The sequence below is a fragment of the Alexandromys fortis genome, unplaced genomic scaffold (genome assembly GCF_014885135.2).
Source record: "Alexandromys fortis isolate MF-2015 unplaced genomic scaffold, M_Fortis_MF-2015_v1.1 scaffold_172, whole genome shotgun sequence".
Lineage (NCBI taxonomy): Eukaryota > Metazoa > Chordata > Mammalia > Rodentia > Cricetidae > Alexandromys > Alexandromys fortis.
In genome coordinates, this window is record NW_026068061.1 from 3234367 (window position 1) to 3253683 (window position 19317).

Here is a 19317-nt window from a genome sequence, read left to right on the forward strand (position 1 = left end):
GAACAGATATCAATAAGCAATGAGGTATTGAAAAAAAGAATAAAATATAAGTGCTATGGGCACTGGAAATGGCAAAGGATTACGGCGAGCCGTAGTTTAGAGTAGGCTTCATGTAAGCCTCGGCTCTTAAGAACTGGTAGCAGGTATATGTCTGAAGAGGAAGGCTTGGGAATTTCATGTTTGAAAAGAAGAAAGGTCTGTGTCTTGAAATCAAACCAAAATAAAAACCGAAAACAAAAACAAAATCCATTCCAATCAAGCCACTACCATTACCATAATTTTTTTTAAAAAAATTATAAAACCACCCAAAATCCTCCAAAACAAGCAAACATGATTAGTTTGGAGTTATTCTGCCTTGGCTATTGTGTTGGCTTGACTATGAATGGCCTCCATGATCTCAAATTTTTGAATGCCGTTCATTAGATGTGGCCTTGTTGACGTACTGGGGGGCCTTGTTGGAGGAAGTGTGTCACTGGGGGTGGATTTCGGGGTTTCAAATTCTCAAGCCAGGCCCAGTGTCTCTTCCTTCTGTCTACTGCTCAGGGTGTAGTATTCTCAGCTACCTCTCCAGCACCACGTCTGCTTTGTGCCACCAGGTTTCCTGCCATGACACCAACAGATTAAATGTCTGAATGGGTAAGCAAGCCCCAATTCAACGATTTCTTGTTTAAGAGTTGCTGTGGTCCTGGCATCTCTTCACAGCAATAGGACACTGATTGTGACAGTTATCTCATGAGGAAAAATCTTGGCCGTGTCTCTCATGGTAACATCAGACTGAGTTGCATGGTGTACAGCGCTTGTGAAATACTACTTGTGATGAAGTCCTAAGCCCACACATTTACACGCTCAACCACCCGCCATCCATCCCCACAGAGCCACAGTTTTTGGAGATGTGTCAAGTGCAATGTCGTGTGCCTCTTAACAAAAATCAAAGAATTATCATGGCTACATCGGTGTGTACACCAGTCCATTGGGAATGGGGAAAACAGGTGAAATCAAAACGGTGAAACATTGTCACAGCTGATGAATACTCGCTCATTTATTATAGTCTTTCTTCAAGTTTTGACATGCTCGATAATTTTTTTGATAAAGTTAGATATGAATAAAAACTATCTTTTCTTCCAAGCAAAGGAGCTGGATTTGATAGATGCTTATAACGCAAGGGAAGCTACACCATGATGTTATTATGCATAGGATATTAGAAGAGATATGTTCACGGCAAGGTAAGAAGTGGGCAGGAAACATCTCTTGGTGGAAGGGAAGTATTCCATAGAAGGCCTAGCTCAGACTGAGCAGTGAATTCAGCCACATACAGCCCCACTTAGGTTTCAGGCTGGGTAGAAAGAAGGTAGTTGTGAAGTTCGGAGTGGGCAGTGAAGAACTAGTCTACTATATTGCCATCACGTTATCCACTTTCCTCTTCTTTCTCTAGGATGCTTTAAATCCAGAAAAGTGAGTAGACATTAGAATGTCGCCAGCATGCACCAGGTGCTATACAAAGGCTGCAGGTTATTTCTTGCATATCCTTTCCAGAGCTGGGAACAGGAATCCAAGACATTCTTCAAGGTATGGGGGATGTGACACAATCAGGCCAAGGGCAGATCGAGGACCAGCCCTTCCAAATCAAAACAGGGGAGGTAGGTCAGAAACCTGAGCTCTGGTAGTGGCAGGTTCAAATTCCGACTAGCTTTCGCAGCTTTGAACAAGTCACCTAACCTCTCGGAGCTGATACAATTTCCTGATTTACAACGAGAGTGCAAATAAAACCTTGGAGGGTTTGTTGTCAGAAGCAAATTCGGACACTCAAGATCATAGCACCAAAGGAAGACTCCATAAATGGCAGCCATCATTCTTGGCCAAGTGCTGGCGCGTCCTCCTGGGCGCGCCTCCTGCAGGGTCCCTCAGGACAGACTGGGCCCGCCTCCTAGGCTAGGTCTAGATGCTCAAGGCTAGTGGCCCAGCATCTGGGTATCCACCTGGAGCAACCAAGGGGCGCAGGCAGGTGGGTTGAACGTTCCCCGGAAAGGATCGCCCCCTCCCCTCGGCACCCATCCCTGTGCCGCCAGCAGGTGAGGTTTCGCCCAGGCTGCTGGAATTGCGACCGCAGGAGGGGTCGAGGCAGAGGGCGCAGCCTGAGGGCCATAGGGGGTCCCTCCTGGTGCTGGTTCCATAGCCGGGTTAACCCTACTGCCGGCTGGGGCGCGGGGCCCGCGGACTGCGCGCTCTGCGGCTGCGAAAACCCGGAGAGGCGGATGGGAGCGCTCGAGGCGCTCGCAGTCAACTCCTCCGCGGTCCGGTCGCCAAGCTGGGCATGCTCAGTGCGGCCGCCGCGCCGCCGTCCGCCAACTCGGGAGCTCGCGCTCCCGGGCCGTGGGGGCGAGAACGCCGGCGGTGGCGGCGGCGAGCGACGCCCCCAGGCAGCCGCAAACTTCGCGGCGGCGTCCGCGGTCTGGCGAGACACACACCTCGCAACGTCAAATCCAATTCCCTTCCCCTACCTGAGCGATGGAGGCTGAGGCCACCGCCAGAGCGTCCCGGCCGCCCGCCCCTGCCTAGCGGCTAGCTGAGGGGACCAACAGGTAAACTGTTGGGGGTGGGGAGCGGGGCGCGCGGCGGCCAGGGGGTGACCCGGGGTGCCTAGTCGCCTGCGCGCCCGATGTGTCCGTCGGTGCTCGCGGCCATCGCTCCTCACCCCCCTCCCCAGCCCCGGGAGGCCCAGGAAAGGGTTAAGTCGGCCCCGCGCCACACTGAGCGCGGCCCCCTCCAGCCGCCGCGGCCGCCTGCAGCCTGCAGCTCGCAAAGCGCCCGGGCGCCGCTGAGGGGACCCGCTTAGCCTCTGCGCCAGCTGAGCGTGGAGGGGAGGGGGGGGACATCGGCCTCGCTCGGCGGCGTCCGCATCCTCGCTCCTCGCGGCCTCGCTCCCTCGGCTCCGTGCCCGGGCACCAGGTCCTCCGGGTGCAAGGTGGCGGGCGCGGGGTACGGCGAGCCAGGAAGTGGGCGCGGGCCGCTGCGTAGCGCCTCGCGGGCCCGAGGACGCCGAGCTCCCGGCGACACCGAGCCTCCCTCCTAGGCGCCAAGAAAAAGTTTTTTCCCCCCTTCGCGCCCCTCCCCTCCCCCAGCCCGTGTCCCCGGGGTGGGTTTGGGTTCATTGGTGAAGAAAGTCACACGTTCCCATCAGCTGCTCCTCCCCGCCCCCCCCCCCTTGGGGACCGGGTGGGGGTGGCGGGAGGCCGGCGCCGCGGCGGACCCTGGCCGACCTCCAGCCCCGCCGCCGCCCGTGGAGCTGGCGTCCTGGGGCTCGGCGCAGTGGGGTGCCCACGGAGACGGCCCCCCTGAGCGCGTCTGCGCGCCGGCAGCGGCGGTCTCCAACCTGCTTTCTCCTGCCTGCAGCGCCACGGCGAGCGAGAGTGGAGGGGCGAGCGAGTCTGTCTGCAAAGTGCTGCTCCCTGGTGCTCAGAGGCGGCTGCTCCAGCTCCAGCTCCAACTCTCATTCATTTCGCCGGTTAACATGAGAGATCATGGCCGCCTTCGGGCTTCTCAGTTATGAACAGAGACCGCTGAAGCGCCCGCGGCTCGGGCCGCCCGATGTCTACCCGCAGGACCCCAAGCAGAAGGAGGTAAGGGCGCCGGCGGCCTCCGCGGTTGTACCGCGCTCCGCAGCGCTGACCCGGGGCCAAGGTGGCCCCGGCAGGCGTCCACGGCGCTGCGGGGGAAGGGTTGGGGAGGGGATCGGAGGCGGGGCCCGGGCTGGGGTATCAGAGACCCTGGGCCACCGAGACCTGGAGCCTGCCAGCCCCCCGCGCTCCGCTGGGCGGTCGCTCTGCGGGGGCTAGGTCGCTTCCCGGTTGTCGGGCCTTGCACTGCGCCTCCGGGCGCTTTACCGCTTCTTCCTTGCTTGCATCCTCCTGCACGCTTTCCTCCGTTTCTGTCAGTTTTATTTATTTATTTATTTTTCTCGGTCGCTTCGATAAATCCTCGTAAACTTTTTGACAAATGTTGGAATGCAGTACATCGGACACTGAGGTCTTGGGATTTGTGCCAGCGGTACAGGCAGGGATGGGGGAGGGATCCTGTTCACATCCTCCAGTTCGGAGTGGACGTCGTTTTTTAGCTAGGTGATCATATATTTGGCTCTGTGAATGTAACTCTGTATCTCTCTCTCTTAAAAAAAAAGAACCTTAAGAAAACAATATTAAGGAGAAACACTGAATTTTGTCTCTAGAGAGGCAGTTGGCTTTCCCGGAGGCTGTTTTGTATGTGTAAAAGCAGGCAAGTTACCTTTGGAAGGAATAGCTTCCAGGATTACTTATTCCTTTGAATGAAATTGATTGGAGAAACCTTGGCAGTTGCAGCACGTACAGTAGCTTCAGTGGTTAGCATAGCTATGTAGGTGTGTGTCAGGAGTTAACAAGTAGTTATGTAACAGCTCTCCGGTTGTAATAATGATCACCCTGGGCTATCCATTTTGCCTAGAGAGACTTGCCTATCTTTTCTTGTTTTGGTTCACCTGCTCCGCAGCTGTCCTTTCAGACAACCCTCCCACCTTCTCTTTTCTGCAGCTGAACTCGAAAGGACCATGTATCCTTTCTGTGACTCAGGAAACTCTCCGTTCAAAGTTTGCCTGTCCTGTGGTTTCACTTGAGGACTTTGCAAATAAGAGTTCTTTAAGACTTCTGTTTTGGTGAATGTATCTGTTCCATTAGTAGAACCCAGACTCAACCCAGCTTAACCCAAGCTGGCCAGTAATGTGCCCAAAAAACCATCATATCAATGCCTTTAAGACGTATCACACTAAATTTGAGCTTCAGGGGAGTGGTTCAGATCAAAGATGGCTGGGAAGTTTACAGTTGGTGCTCCACCACAGAGTTAGGTGACAGTTTGTAGACTTCTCTGTGTCCTTACCCAGCTGCTAAGGACGGCCCTTCCCCTATCCTTACCCAACTGCTAAGAATAGAGACTAAGGGCCAGGCATAAAGAAAGTTGACTTAAACATTAGTGGCAGAACATTTGTAAAGTTTTGGTAGGGATAGGGACGGTCATTTGGTTGACTTTTCTCATCTTGTGATTAACGTCTGGCTACATCTGTCTGGAGAATGACCTGAAGGCAACTCCCCAGTTTTGGGTTGGTGACTTGGATTATCATGTGTGCTTGTTCAGCATTTATTTTTAAGTATGACAGCCATGTCAGGATTTGTATCCTGGAAAGAATAATTTTGGATATTGGGTCATTATCTAGAAATGTAAAATGGGAAGGAGTGGCTCTTAGAGGGGACTTTTTATACTTGGGTCTGAGAAGAGAAGGTGATGGGATTGCCAGCGCAGTGCTCATTCAGATCAGCACTGCACGCAGGATGAGCGCCGTGTGTTGCTCTTCTAGGATTCTCTTTCCCCCCAGGCGACCCATATTCTGTCTATTGAGGAGAGAGTTATATGTGGCTGTAGTCAAATTTGGGTACAATACTGAGCAGGTGCTTGGCTGTTTTTTGGTGGTTGGCGAACAGATTCCTAAGCTTCAGTTATTTCTGCTGTACTACTCCCTCAAAATTCCACCCCACCTTGGTACAGCCAGCCAGCCCGTGCTTTTATTCTTTTAATAACTGTAGAGAAACTTTATTGTGCTTTCTTGGCAGTCTTGACTTTGGGAGTTTATTGAAGAATATATATATGAGTATAAAAAGTATCAAATCCCATACACACACACACACACACACACACACACACGCACACACACACGATATATAGTTACACAGATTCAAAAGAGACCATTGCTTTTGAGACTTTGAAAAGTTGAGTTGTGCATCCAAATCCATACTGCTGTGCACCAGAGAGCAGTGGTGATTTGTTTAGGAACGGTCTCACTGGTCCCACCCAAGCTGATCTTGAACTCAGAATCTTCTTGCTTTGGTCTCCAGAGTGCTGAGGTCATAGGCCTGCACCATCACATCCAGCTGGGAAGCACTGGTTTAACGGAGGAAGTGTAGGCTTCCAGTCTGACAGTCATGGGTTGGAATGATAGCTGAGCATCTTTGTAGTTGGCAGAGTTGCATCATTTCTCCCTTGTCAACTAGTTTAATTGTGTGCTTCAGAAAAAAAAAAAAAAGATAGTTAAAACGTTGTGAAAACATTCCCCTCATATTTGTGTAAGAAAAGCCCTAATTCTAACAGAAGCTGCCTCGTGACTGTATACGTCATTTTTATTGTTAAGAAGTGGGAATAGTGTTCTGCAAATAGGATTTCAGGATACCAGGTGGGCTCCTTCAGTGGGAAGATCTGCTAACCGGCTTCATCAATTGACTGAATCCTTTCAAGAACTTGCAGTCTCCTGACCTCCTACCTTTAGACTTTATTAAATGTGGTGGTATAGCACTTGGTTGCACAAAGAGTGTCCTCCCAACTTTACAATGTGGGAATCCGGGTCATGGGGGAGTCTTTCTTTTTCCTTCCCCGTTACAGCTCTTCTACATATCAGTATTCTGCAGCCACCAGCCTGCCTTGTCTGATCCACCTCCGGAATAGTTTTATCTACGAGTCGTCTGATGCTTCTCAGTTTCACCAACTTCCTCAGGCTTTCTTCTGGCTTTAGGTTGACATCTCTCCTCCCGGGAACTCTTGCATATGTTGGTCTGCCTGGACACCTGCCTGCCATTCCTCCTCCATCCTCAGCATTCCGTCCAGTTCTCACAAGCTGTGATCCCAAAGGTGGGCTCTGGAGCCATTCTGTTTGCCTGAATCTTGGTGGTTTTGTTCACATACCCTTTCCTCTCCCTGCATGCCAGTTTCCTTGTAGGGTGTGGGTGAGGCTACGGCTTCCCTGCAAGGTGGTTGGGTACTTACATGGGTAGTGCATGTAGAGACCCTTCTTAGGCCTTTCTGACATGTGTATTGTTTATAATTATTTGTTTGTGTCTGGCCATTCCCTGCCAATGGGATGGTTTCTTGAGGATAGGAAGACATTGACATTTGCTGTCATTGATGTGTCTGGCATAGAGTGAAGTTCCTGGAATTCCAAGGGCACAAATATTTCTCATAGTGTATTAATGAAAGAGAGACGGGTGAATAAAAAAGCCAACACATTGTTAGAGGTGTCGGGAAAGCCGAGGTAAATGTCCAGAGTCTCTTTGCAGTCTGCTGTGAAGGCCGAGAGCCGTGGAAATGAAATGGAATCCTAGAAGGAGGGAGGAGTTGTTTTTACCTTGGCCATGTGGCCTGGTCAGTTGAACAGTAAATATGTTCAGGAAATCAAATTTGTAAGAAAAATGGATTGGTAGTGAGGTTTCTAGGCATAGGAGGCAGCAGTGGGGCCCAGGGGAAGGATTGACTGGTACGCACAGCAGGGCTGTCTAGGGGAGGAGCAGTGAGCTCTGCAAAGTAGGCTCCTTCCAGCTTCTGAGCAGAGTTGACTCACCTGAAAGGTTAAGATTGAATCCAGATCTAGGGGCGTAGCCTAGTGTCCAGGGTGGTTGATTGCCTAGTGTTCACAGGGTTCTGGGTTTGGATACCCAGTGCTACAAAGGAGAAAAGAAAGAAAAGTGAAGTTGAGGGAGATGTTGGGTTGTTCGGTCTGAGATTCAGCAGGTCTGGGAGTGGCCCCGGGATTTGCATGTCTAACCAGATGGAATGTAGTGTGATACAGCCGGTCGGTCCAGAGCTTGGGCCAGAGAGAAGTCATCCCACTTTACGGGGCCTGCTTCCTAGGGAATTCAACCTGATTCACTTCAGGATCGTCTATGGCCTAAGCTCAAGTTTGTCTTATCAGCCCACTGAGGCATTGTTTGGTGGGACTTCCTTCGGATGTTACATTCTTTTTCAGTCATATCTAAGAGTTGGTCAGGAAACCCCTCTCCGCCAACTTTCTCTTGCACTTCAAATAGGGTGCAGACCCTTCAGGGCCTCAGCATTCTGGCCCTTGCTCACCTCGACTACTGTCATCACTTAGCTTGCCTCTGAGTTACGGCTCCATTGCTTCCCAATTCTTTGACGCAGAGTTCTTGCCTGTGAGATGGGGTTTGCATTTGAACAGAATTCCCATACGACACTCAATACAGGTGGGCTACAAGTAGCTGATGTCTTGGCAAAGGATCCGTGGGCCTTCTGTTGTACTGAGGACAGTGGCCCCGAGAACTGCCTTTAGAAATCGGCTTTATGCGCACCTTGCTGCTGTCTACCCTTCTGGCTTCTGACTGTACATTGAGCCGCTAATGCTCTCTTCCCCTCCAACGGGCCTGGCTCTTCAATGTTTAGGTTACAGTCCTTTGCTGTAGTGGTGTTTGTTGTTCTTAGGTTTTAGCTAAGAGATTGTCCCAAGGCGGGAACCCTTCTTGCTGCCCATCTTCAACTTCTTAGCATTCCCATAGTGCTCATCCGTGTCTGAAATCCAACTGTTGGGGTGTGGCATCTGCTCCCCATGGCTTGCTCTCCTCACTGAAATGAAAGCTGCACGAGGGCAGGGGTTTGTTGCTGGTGTTCATGCGACTGCCCTGTGACTGGGTTAGACCAGGTACGAACTGAAGGGGATGTCCACACGATTCAGATCCATGGGGGAGGTGCAGAGACAGAGGAATGGGGGTGGTTAGATTGAAGTCACAGGGAAGACTGGACAAACTGGCCAGTTGCCTGGAGGACTCTGACAGAAGGCCAGAGAGACATTTGGTTCTAGAATGTTCCTTGCCTGAGAGCAATTCATTGGCCTCAGGGCTCCGTTGCAGACTCCATTAAAATCTCACTATTCAGGGAGGGGGTGGTCCTGCTTCTGGGTGGTGAGAATGAGGATCGAAAGTCCTGGATCAGTTCTTAACTCTAACTGCCCAAAGGAAAGTTCTGCATGGGGCAGGGGCTGGACTCAGTATCAGACACGACCCTAGATCCGGTCCCCAGCACCACTTTTTAAAAAAGTGTTGCTTAATGAGTCTGTCCAGAGAGCAGAAGGGCACCCAGTTGTCATTTCAGAGATGCAGTACTTAGGTCCACGGAGACCTGGCCACCCAGAACTAGTGGGAGGAAACTCGGGAATGCATGAGTTACTTTTCTAGGTGATTCCTCAGCACACTGAGCTTGAGAAGCAGTGCTTTGTCCAAGCAGAGCTGCTTGGATTCTGTTACTTTCCCACTCACTGCTCGATACCTTGTGTCCTCGTATCTTTCTGTCTGAAGTATTGGTACCTTTGGGAACTAAGCTCCATGAATGGGCATTTAGCTACTTTCCCATTGAAAGTAGCTGATCGGAAACCCCATTCCCAGCCTGGGCTTATTTCCTGCCAGCTGGAAAGCATTTCTGGTCCAGTAGAATTCTGTGCCCAGGTCTGGAAATACCAGAAGCTCGTGGCTAACCTGAGGCAGAGGAGAAGTGAGCTAGCCTTGTGCCAGAAAGCCCTGCTTTAACTTAGTAGAGCTGTGAGGTTTCTCTTTGCCCTGGGACTGGGTTCTCAGATGGACTCTTAGGGTTCACAGAAGGCTGTCTATGGGGTTTGCGGCCACTGTCCTCCATCCAACATCTTGTTAGATGTTTCCCCCACAGGTTGACACTTGAGATTAACATGGTCCTTCAGGGAGTTGGAGAACCACAAAGTGGTTCTTTGGGTAGGTGGTCTTTGTGGTTTTGGGGTAGGTGAGAAGGAGGCAGAATGAGTTCTGGGAATTTTTGCTTCACAGTAGCACCCTGAGGTACATGCCTGCGCATGAAAAACAGGGGCAGGGGCAGGAGCATGCACATGCACGGGGAGCAGCCCTCAGGTGCATGCTTGTCCATGGGAAGCAGCAGCAGGTACATGCTTGTGCATGGGGAGCAGCAGGTGCATGCCTGTGCATGGGGAGCAGCGGCAGGTGCATGCCTGTGCATGGGGGAATAGGGGCATGAGCAGGGGCATGCACATGCATGGGGAGCAGCCCTCAGGTGCATGCTTGTCCATGGGAAGCAGCAGCATGGGAAGCAGCAGCAGGTACATGCTTGTGCATGGGGAGCAGCGGCAGGTGCTAGGCAGGGCAGAAAGAGGGAAATAGACTCAGGGATCTCACTTTTTCTTTCTTTCTTTCTTTTTTTTTTTTTTTTTTTGCTCTGAGGCTTTTCTCATACAGAGGTTTTGAACTTCTGGGGAGACCACTGCTGTGGTAGAGTAGGCAGTGGAGGGGATGAAGGGCCAAAGCTTCTAGTTCCTGTGCGATAAAGGAGAGCAGTGTTGGTTCATCATGGCGTGGGAAGGCCAGAGGAGGGAAGAAAGGGAGGAATACAGCCAGGGTATCTGTGCTCATCCACGTTCCTCCCGAGAAGAGAAGGGAGCTGGGAGCTTCTGCAACTACGTTCCTTGTCACTGGTCAGTTTCCAGCTGGTCCGTGGTGACAGGGACTTTAGGATCCATTCCCAACTCCTCAGTGCCATAGGAAATTTACTAACGAGGAAAAAAAAAAACCCACTAAATCAGCAAAAGAGCACAGGTTCTACCTAAAAATTGCATATCTTCATGTTATGGGAGTCTTGTTAACTCTGGGTCTTTGGGTCCATTTGGTGGCGCTCTGACACAACACTGGGTAAATTTTAAGGTACTTTTTTTATTTTTAAGGAAATGAAACATTATCACAGGCTTGAAGGCTTGGAGATCTAATATTGAGGGGCTTGTCATTGATAAGGGGCTTCTTGCTACTTTATAATATTGTGAAAGGCATTTCACAGATGTACAAGGTCAAGAGCGGCCTGACCTGATTTTGGTACCCACCTGTTTCCAGGCCCCTGACCCAGTAGAGGTGTCTATCTGGTGGTGACAGTGGGATGTGGGGGAAGGGGCAGAGCAAGGTGACCAAGGTGACTGGCCTACTCACTTCTCAAAGGACCCACCTCTTAGCTTTCTATCATTAGGGTAATATGAATTTGGGAAAATACATTTAAATCATAGCACTGGGCATAGAATTGACAATATTTTTAAATTTTCTTTTTTTTGTTAAAAATTTGCATTTCAAGCTGTAACATTAGCCTTGTAGTATTTTTGCCCTCAAAAAAAGTAAACTGAAAAATAATTAGATAATTTTGATTGGCTTTGTAGATATGGGTCTTTAGGATTGCAGTTCTTTTTTTTTTTAGTTTCTTTTTCTTTTATCCTTAATCTTCTAAATGACTTGAAGTCAGTACTGTGTTGCTCAGGCTGAGCCTCAAATTCCTGGGCTCCTGGAGCGTCCTACCCCAGCCTCCCCAGGGCTGGGATTTCCACCGTGTGCTACCACTTGGTGACTGCTGCTACCCCTTGGTGACTGCTGTTAGTTGGCAACCTAGAGTCCTGTCTCCCGTGTACCTGGGGTTCTTCTCAAAGGACACTTTGGCACCTGTCCCTTCCCACTGCTTCCAGCTTCCTGGGCTCCACGCTGAAGAGAAGCCCCTCTTGGTTTTAGTTAATAAGCTCCCAAGGGCAGAGCCCTTGCCGATGTCTCCCATCTGGGAAGAGGACCCCTTACTATATCGGAGGTGACCAGACTCTGCCCAGCCTTGCCCGTAGCCCAGCTACAGCATTCATGGTCACTGTTCCTCAGTTTTCTTCTGTAGGAGACCTTGGCTTTCCCAGCCCCTCCCTCCCCCGAGATAGAGGCTTAAGGTGAAAAAGAACCCTCACCAATTACCTTCTTGACCTGGTTTGAATAAACATGTTTTTTTTTTTTCTTTTCCCCATCGACTTTTGTTTCATTGTTCCTAGGAGAGCGCTGGCTACATACATGTGGCTCCGTTTGCAGAGGTGCTTGTGGCCTGTTTGTGTGACAAGAGCTGCAGGGTGGAGGTCAGGCTCCCTTTCTGAGGGCATTCCGGCTCTGCCATCTCTACTGTGTAATTCCTCAGAGTGGCTTACTACGAAGGAGCACGTAAATATTAAAAAAAAAATCAAATGTGAGGTCTAATTCAGTGGTGCACTAGAGCCAGCCTGTACCAGCGGCCAGCCCTGTGAGCTGACAGACATCAGGTTCATCACCTAAATTCTTCCACTGTGGGAGTGTGGTACTTAACACCAAGTGCTGGCCACCAGGCCTCCCTTCTTTTGTTTCTTAAATAAAGGCGATTGTCAGGCTCGCCAGCAGCTGCGTGTAGTTATGAAGACACCTCTGTTACACCATTCCATTCCTGCCTCCCACCTAAAAAACAAACAAACAAAAAGCCAGATCGTCATTCTCTGTATCCTTTCGCAGCCCGGACTAAGCACAGGGCTTCGTGCCTCTCTGATAAACCTACAGGTACAGGAGAAAGCCCTTTCCTTATGCCCTGAAAAATCCAGAGTTTCCTGTTTGGAAAGGTTGGTAGGGAGAGGATATGATAGCTGGAGCCACTGCACCCATCTTGAAATCACGAGACAGCATCTGAAACGCTAACACAGAATGCTGGTTGAGTAGCCCCAGAGGCCCTTAATCTGCTGAACTGACCTTGTGGGCATCGGCGTCCCCTTAGTTCTTGTTAAATAAACAATAGGAGTTCACTCTCTTTAAGCCCTTATTGGGGCCAGGTACCAGATTCTTGGAGCAAGAGGTGTTTTAATGTCATTGTGATCCTTTCCGTACCCTCAGAGATTTACAGCACACGCCTCCCTATGTTTTTGAGAGTTAACTTTTCAGAATTCTTCATCTCTGGCTCAGGCTGGGGCACAGGCAGCACCCGATGAGGTCCATCAGGACCAAGTCAACAGAAACCGAGCAGTGGGCTCTTTCATTTCTGCTGTTGGCAGAAGGAGTTTGTCTGCGAGAGGGAAGAGCCCTCTTCTGGCTTCCTCAGAGCAGGATGGTCTGTGGTTCTCTCCCATGCACAGGAGCCATGCCTGTTGAGGGGTAGAGGTGGATTATTCCGAGTTTCCCCACAACGGAGGGAAACCCGGTGCCCGTAAAGTGACTTGCTACAGTAGATCTGTGCTGACACTCGTGTCCCTGATTGGTCTTTGCATTGTTCCTTCGCCTTCCATTTAGAGAGCTTCCTATTTATTTATTGTTTGTTTGTTTGTTTCCTTCTTTGCTAAACAGACAGCTCCCAGTCCCATCTCTACCGATGAGGGCAGTTTCAGCCCTGTGTTTACTGGGACCACCGCTTAGCAGCTGTGACTTTTTGTTGTTTTTCGTTGTTTGCTCTTTGTTTTCGGCACTTCCTTCCTCTTCCGCGTCAGTTTTGTTGACGACAGCGCTAGCACACGGGTCGCACAGCCCTGAAAGTGGATCCTCTGTAGTTGCAGAACGCTGCGGCCCCAGGAAGAGACATTTTCACTCTTGGGTTTTATTTTCCATATTATGAGGGGAATGTCCTTGTACCTGTGCATGCCGGACTGATTCAGTCTCTTAGCCGGTATCACTGAGCACTCCTCGGCTCTTGGCCAGCAGGACTTAATGAGGACAGGGCCCAAGTCTGCTTTCCTGCTATCCCCGGCTGGACCTAGGACTCAGAACTGTTTTTAAAGAGTAGTCATAAGCAACAGTAGGAACGTTAGATCCGAAGCCCTAGAGCTTTCGCTCTGCGGCAGATTTCCAGCGACATTGGCAGTGTCTGGGCGCACTGTGGGTTGTCACGACTGGGTATCTGTGTGCCCCTGATATGCGCTGGATCCAGCGAGTTCTGGAGTGGAGGAGTGCTGACGGAGGGAGCGGCAGACAAGCAAAGGAGGGGCAGCACGGCTCAGATGCTCCCCCGAGTTCTGCAGGAGCAACAGGAAGTGACCCATTTTTGATAGAACTTGAGAAAGGAGGACTTGAACCCGGGGCCCAGAGGTTGCGAGTTGGAGTAGATGGTGCTGAGGATGTAAGGGAGGGGCCAGCTGGTGCGAGGAATCCCTGACAGAAACATCACTGGCTCTAGGGCCAAGATGTAGTGCACTGTTCTGGGCACAAAGGTGGGGTCAAGTCCTGGGTGCCCTGTGGTGGTGTTTGGATATGATATTTAAGGTGACAGAGGCCACAGTGGCTCTGAGAGTCACACTGAAGTGTTGTCACTGTGGCTGCTGTCAGGGAGGAGGGGGCTAAAAGCAGCCGGAATTTAAAGGTCCGGAGGGTGGTGGGGGAGTTCCTCTTGCCTCTTGTCCTTCAGATCTTCCACCCCCATCTTTTTTTTTTTTGACCTTCATCACTCCAGTCTTTGCTTTCATTTTCAATTAGCCTCCCCTTAGCTCTTCTGTTTGGGACTTCTCTGATGAGGACATTTGTCACTGGATGTTGTCTGGACAGTCTAGAATAATCTCACAAATAGTTGTATCCGTAATAACGTCAGTCCCATATTCTGAGAGTTCATATGGGTGTTTTCTGTTCTGTGGGTTGGGGAAACTTGCCCGCGGGGGGGGGGGGGGGGGNGGGGGGGGGGGGGGGGGGGGGGTATCTGAGCGGGCTGTCCTCAGCAATCACAGTTATTCAGGGGGCAGAACTGGCAGTCAGTGTGAGCCAGCGATGGCGGTGTGAAATCTGCTAAAGTAGCCGGCTGACCCTGAGAAGTGGAGCTTTGAGCTATTTCATTAGGACAGTTCCAGGACTGTCAGTTCAAGCTATTAGTCCCCAAACTCGGTTTCCAGGGCCTCTTCGCAATCTTAAGCATCGGAGATCCCTTACAATGTTGCTTTGTGTGGGTTAGTTGTATTTCTCAATATTTATAGAAAGTTTGGAAATTAACAAGAATATTTGAAAACATATATTTTTTTATATTTGCTCCTTTAAATGTAACAGTGGGTCTGTTATTTTTGGTGTGTGTATGATTCTGGGGACCAAATGCAGAGTCTTCTGAATTCTGAACAAGCTTATTGTGATGTACCTATATACCTCCATGCTAGATTTTTTTGAAATGAGAAATAACAGTTCTCAAATCAAAAGAGTTGATGAAAAAGGAGGTGGTATTTTACATTTCTGCAAATCTCTTGCATGTATGGATTCTTTTTTTTTTTTTTTTTTTTTTTTTCCGAGACAGGGTTTCTCTATGGTTTTGGAGCCTGTCCTGGAACTAGCTCTTGTAGACCAGGCTGGTCTCAAACTCACAGAGATCCGCCTGCCTCTGCCTCCCGAGTGCTGGGATTAAAGGCGTGCGCCACCACCGCCCGGCGCACGTGTGGATTCTTATAACTGGTTCTGCATTCATTCTGTTGGAATATCTTGTTCTGATTGAAGAACATGAAGACAGTCTGCCCTCTCACAGAGAAGGAGCTGGGAAGTTCCTGAGAGCTGAGGGTCAACTTGGCCTAGGCTGTTGGGTAGATAGATTGATACTGATCCTAAACCAGTGTGCCTCAGAAAAAGTTTAATTTTTTTCCCCTGAAGGTAGAGAAATAAAGGGAGGGGAGATGAGTCTTCCCCCCACCCCTGGGTGTTTTCAATCTACAGAAGTCTCTGAAGAATCAAAATTGAAATATTTATTAGTGGAAGCTGAAAGTTTGTAGATTTGGGAGTGAATAAGTTGTGCTTGTGAGGGCATAAGAATGGTCAAATGTTAGAGTCGCTTGCTGACCCTGAGAAGTGGAACCTGGTAGAGCTTGACTCCTGGACCCTGTGCTAGACAAGTGGTCTAAGAGGCCTGTTATAATCCAGGGAGAAAGCTGGGTGGTAGTGGAACACACCTTTAATCCCAGTACTCAGGAGGCAGAGGCAGGTGGATCTCTGTGGGTTTAAGGCCAGCCTGATCTACAAGAGCTAGTTCCAGGACAGGATCCAAAGCTACAGAGAAACCCTGTCTCGAAAAACCACACACACAAAATCCTGTGAGGAGACCTTCATTTTCCTAGACCTGCTGAAGGATTTTTGTCTTTGGGACCTTTCCCGTTGCTCCTGTCTCCTGCCTGCCTTATTCCCTTCTCACTGTGAAATAATTGCTTACTGTTCAGTGTCTAACACAGTGTGTACTTGTTTGCCTTTGGTTCTGTCTCCCCCACTCTAAATTTTGTACAGTAGGGGGGGCTGTCCTTTTTTTTTTTATCTGATCGGGTATGTCATAAAGGAATGATATCAATGGAGGCTGGATCTGGGAATGGGGCAACAGTCATTATCAGAAAGTGGATACCTAAGTCACAATGTGGTTCAGGCTATGGCAGTGCCGGAATGTGAAGAAGGGGTTCCTGCTTTGAGAAGTTGGGATGGAGCTTACCTGATCTGTGCACAGGGTACCAGAGTCATTAAAAAGGTGTTGGTGGGAACAAACCAGTGATGGCATGTTTCATTCTCGAGTGCTCAGAGGTGATGGGTGTTTCTGAGTCTGAGTGGGGAAGGCCTGGGCCTGATCACACTTTTTTTTCTCTTTCTTTCTTTCTTTCTTTCTTTCTTTCTTTCTTTCTTTCTTTCTTTCTCTCTCTCTCTCTCTCTCTCTCTCTCTCCCCCCCTCCCTCCCTCCCTCCCTCCCTCCCTCCCTCCCTTCCTTCCTTCCTTCCTTCCTTTTTTTAGATACACTGTTTTTATTTGTTTGGGGCATGGGTGTTTGCCTGCATGTTTATCTCTGTGCTGTGCTCATGTGGGGGCAGGAGAGGGTGTTGGATTCCCCCTAGAACAAGAATTGCACACAGTTTTTAGCTACTGTGTGTGGATGCTGGGACTTGAGCATGGGTCTCTAGAAAAGCCGCTGATGCTCTTAACCACCGAGCCATCTCTCCAGTCCCTTCTTGGTTCTTAACCCGTCTCTCTCATGTAGCCCAGGTTCAACCTCTAACTCCATTTGTAGGAGAACTGAGCTACCTGCCTTCGCCCTCAAGTCCTGGGATTATAGTTCTACCATATTTGCCTGGGATTAAAACACACACATGCACGCGCACACATACACGGGGGGGGGGGGGGAAAGGGGGAGGGGGGGGGGGGGGGGGGGGGGGGGGGGGGGGGAGAGAGAGAGAGAGAGAGAGAGAGAGAGAGAGAGAGAGAGAGAGAGAGAGAGAGAGAGAGAATGTCTTCCCTTTCTGACCTGGAACTGAAGCCCCCCCCCTGCTTTCAGCCTCTTGAGTGCTGAGATTACAGGTGGGTTCGGCATAAGAGGTGGGACATTGGACCCCATGTTGGGAGGAATTGCTTGATTCCCTTTTAAGTGAGAACATGTTGGATCTGTAAACCCGAGTGTGTGCTGGGAGACGGAAACTGCTGGAGGAAGGCAGAGGAGGCTAGAGTGGATCAAGGCTAGCCTGGCAAGAGATTGAGCCCTCTAGAGCGGGGATGGCTTTGATCACCTCCTGAGAAAGTTGAAGAGGCATGGCTTCCATGGGGATCCCTTGGAATCTCTAGACATTTTCAGAGTCAGTTTGACTGTGCCCAGGTTTTCCTCAGCAGGAAGAATTTGTCCAAGAAAACACAGCAAGTCCTGAGCTCCACACAGCATCGCGCCAGCTGAGTGCTGGGTCTGCGGCTCTCTCTTGCAGTCACTTCACTGATGGAGACTGACCAAGGACTGGAGTGGAGCGTTAACAGCGCCACATGTGCCTTTGAGGTCTTAGTTGAACGGCTGCTTTGTTTAAAGGTGCGGAGGACCTGGGAAATGCCAGCTCCAAGACGGTGCTAATCATTTCCCTCCTCTGTCCTACAAGGAAAGACAGTACAGACACCACTCAGATTTTATTCATGGTTTTTTTACTCAAGCTACACACAGGTCTGTCCATGCGAATAGACAGTATGGAAAATATTTTGTGAGTAATTTTTTTTTTTTTTGTAATCTGATCAGTTTTAAACGAAACGCCAACTCAACTGTTTCGAAGGTTCTTTGGGCATCGGAGATAGTCTTTAAATTTCTAACATGATTTGAAATTTCCTTAGAGGCTGTTAATGAATCAGACTCTTTGAGAATATGTATTTATGTGCTCAGGACTCGCTGTGTGCCTCCCGTGTGCTTGGTGAGCTGGTGTGTAGAAAGCGACTCAAAGCCGGCTGCCCATCTCCCTGGGAAGAGTGCGTCTCAGAGCAGCTGTGGTTAGGGGCAAGATTGTTTTCCTCTGTTAGAGCCTGACATAAACAGCTGATAAAAGCGAGATGCCGCGTGCATGTAGCAATAGTGTCGTCACCTTGCTGCCGTGACACTAATGCTTACTCTATGTGTGCGGCTTTTTGAGAACCAGAGCCAGTGTCAGCTGGTCTTTGGAGAGGCACTGCCTCGTGCAAGTTTGCATCCAGTTCACCAAGCCCATTCCAAGCTATGTATGAAACGATTGGTGTATTTTTTTTTAATTTTTAAGACTGAGGACTAATATTTACATTCAGTGGTATGTAAAGTGCCAGTTACATAGTAACAGGCAGTATTTTCCCAGATCTGTTGTTCTTAGTGCGGTCTGTGTAGTTGGGTGTATGCCAGCTTCTGGTTCTCCGAGGCGAGTGGAACTCGCTCCTGTTTATAAATGAGGAAACTGAGGCACAGGAAATACATGATTAGTCAGTGCTGGACTTTGGAGCCTGTGCTGTAACTTTTAACGCTTTCTGTGGAGGGAGGCTGGAGGTGCTGTGCAATTTCAGTAAAGAGAGACTAAGATGCTTGGGGATACTGCAGGGTGCTGGCGGGGAGGGGTGGGCGGGCTCCACAGATCAACTGGGCCATTGCTGCTGTCCCAGCAGATTGGTTGTGGGGGATTCTGGGGGGATGGTGGAGAGTGCGCATAAGTCTCCTTTAAATTAATCTCACTGGTTCACGCCTAGTAAATCCAGTGTGGGGGAGCGAGTCGAGCCCTGGAGGTTGTGTGGGAGGTGGCATCAGTAACCAGACCATGAAGTAAAATGAGCCAGAGTACTACTGCAGAAGTGGCCATTGCTGATAACTGGTCAAAGGAAGAGAGGGGGTGTGGACAGTGTTCAGATTTCCTGGGACTCAGTTGAGCTAGTGTGCAGGGTTCTGTTACTTGAAGACTTCAGAGTGACACATTTGTGCTGGATCTGTAGTGACGTGCCAGGCTTTCAAATTAGCACTTTGTGGTTGAAATGAAACAGTTGTCCTACCTTCCTACCCGGCCCCAGGAATTCCAGCGGCCTTTAGCCAGTCAACTGGTTAAAGTCTTAGCTTTCAAAGCGTCCACATAGCTTTGGTTTTTTTGTTATCCCATCTTTAAATTGCTCCTCAAAAACCTGCCTCTGGCCTTCTGGGCTGCTTTGGTGGCAATTAATAGCTAGAACTGTGTGGCAGGTGTGTGATGCATGGCTGAAGAGGTGGGCGTGAGCAAGCTTTCTGAAAATGGAAAGGAGGGGCTCAGAGGCGCCCACTGAGGTCCGCCGTTCAGACTGGTGTTTGTGTGTTCCATTTTCTGTGCTCATTTCTTTGTTGTACTCTGGCTAAGGGAAGTTTGTCTTCCTTGATTCAGAATTTCGGTTAGTCCCTGTGTTTGTGAACAGCTGACCCATAATGAATGAACACAATCTCGGTGACTAAAAACAAAATGGAGAAAGTGCTCTCTGC

The 19317-nt window shown here is 49.8% G+C and overlaps 1 protein-coding gene across 7 annotated transcripts in view; it reads left to right on the plus strand.

Annotated features, from left to right (window-relative positions):
• Positions 1–2331: 2331 nt before the first annotated feature.
• Positions 2332–19317, plus strand: part of Med12l (mediator complex subunit 12L) — a 301518-nt gene continuing 284532 nt past the window's right edge. For 6 of the 7 annotated variants that reach the window (XM_050120211.1, XM_050120205.1, XM_050120209.1 and 3 more), the window contains exons 1-2: positions 2332–2579; positions 3391–3617. In XM_050120211.1, the coding sequence (XP_049976168.1) occupies positions 3519–3617 (99 nt within the window). In that variant the 5' untranslated portion in view covers positions 2332–2579; positions 3391–3518. Of the gene's footprint in view, positions 2580–3252; positions 3618–19317 lie in introns of those variants that run through there. The other variant, XM_050120206.1, reaches the window with a different exon arrangement.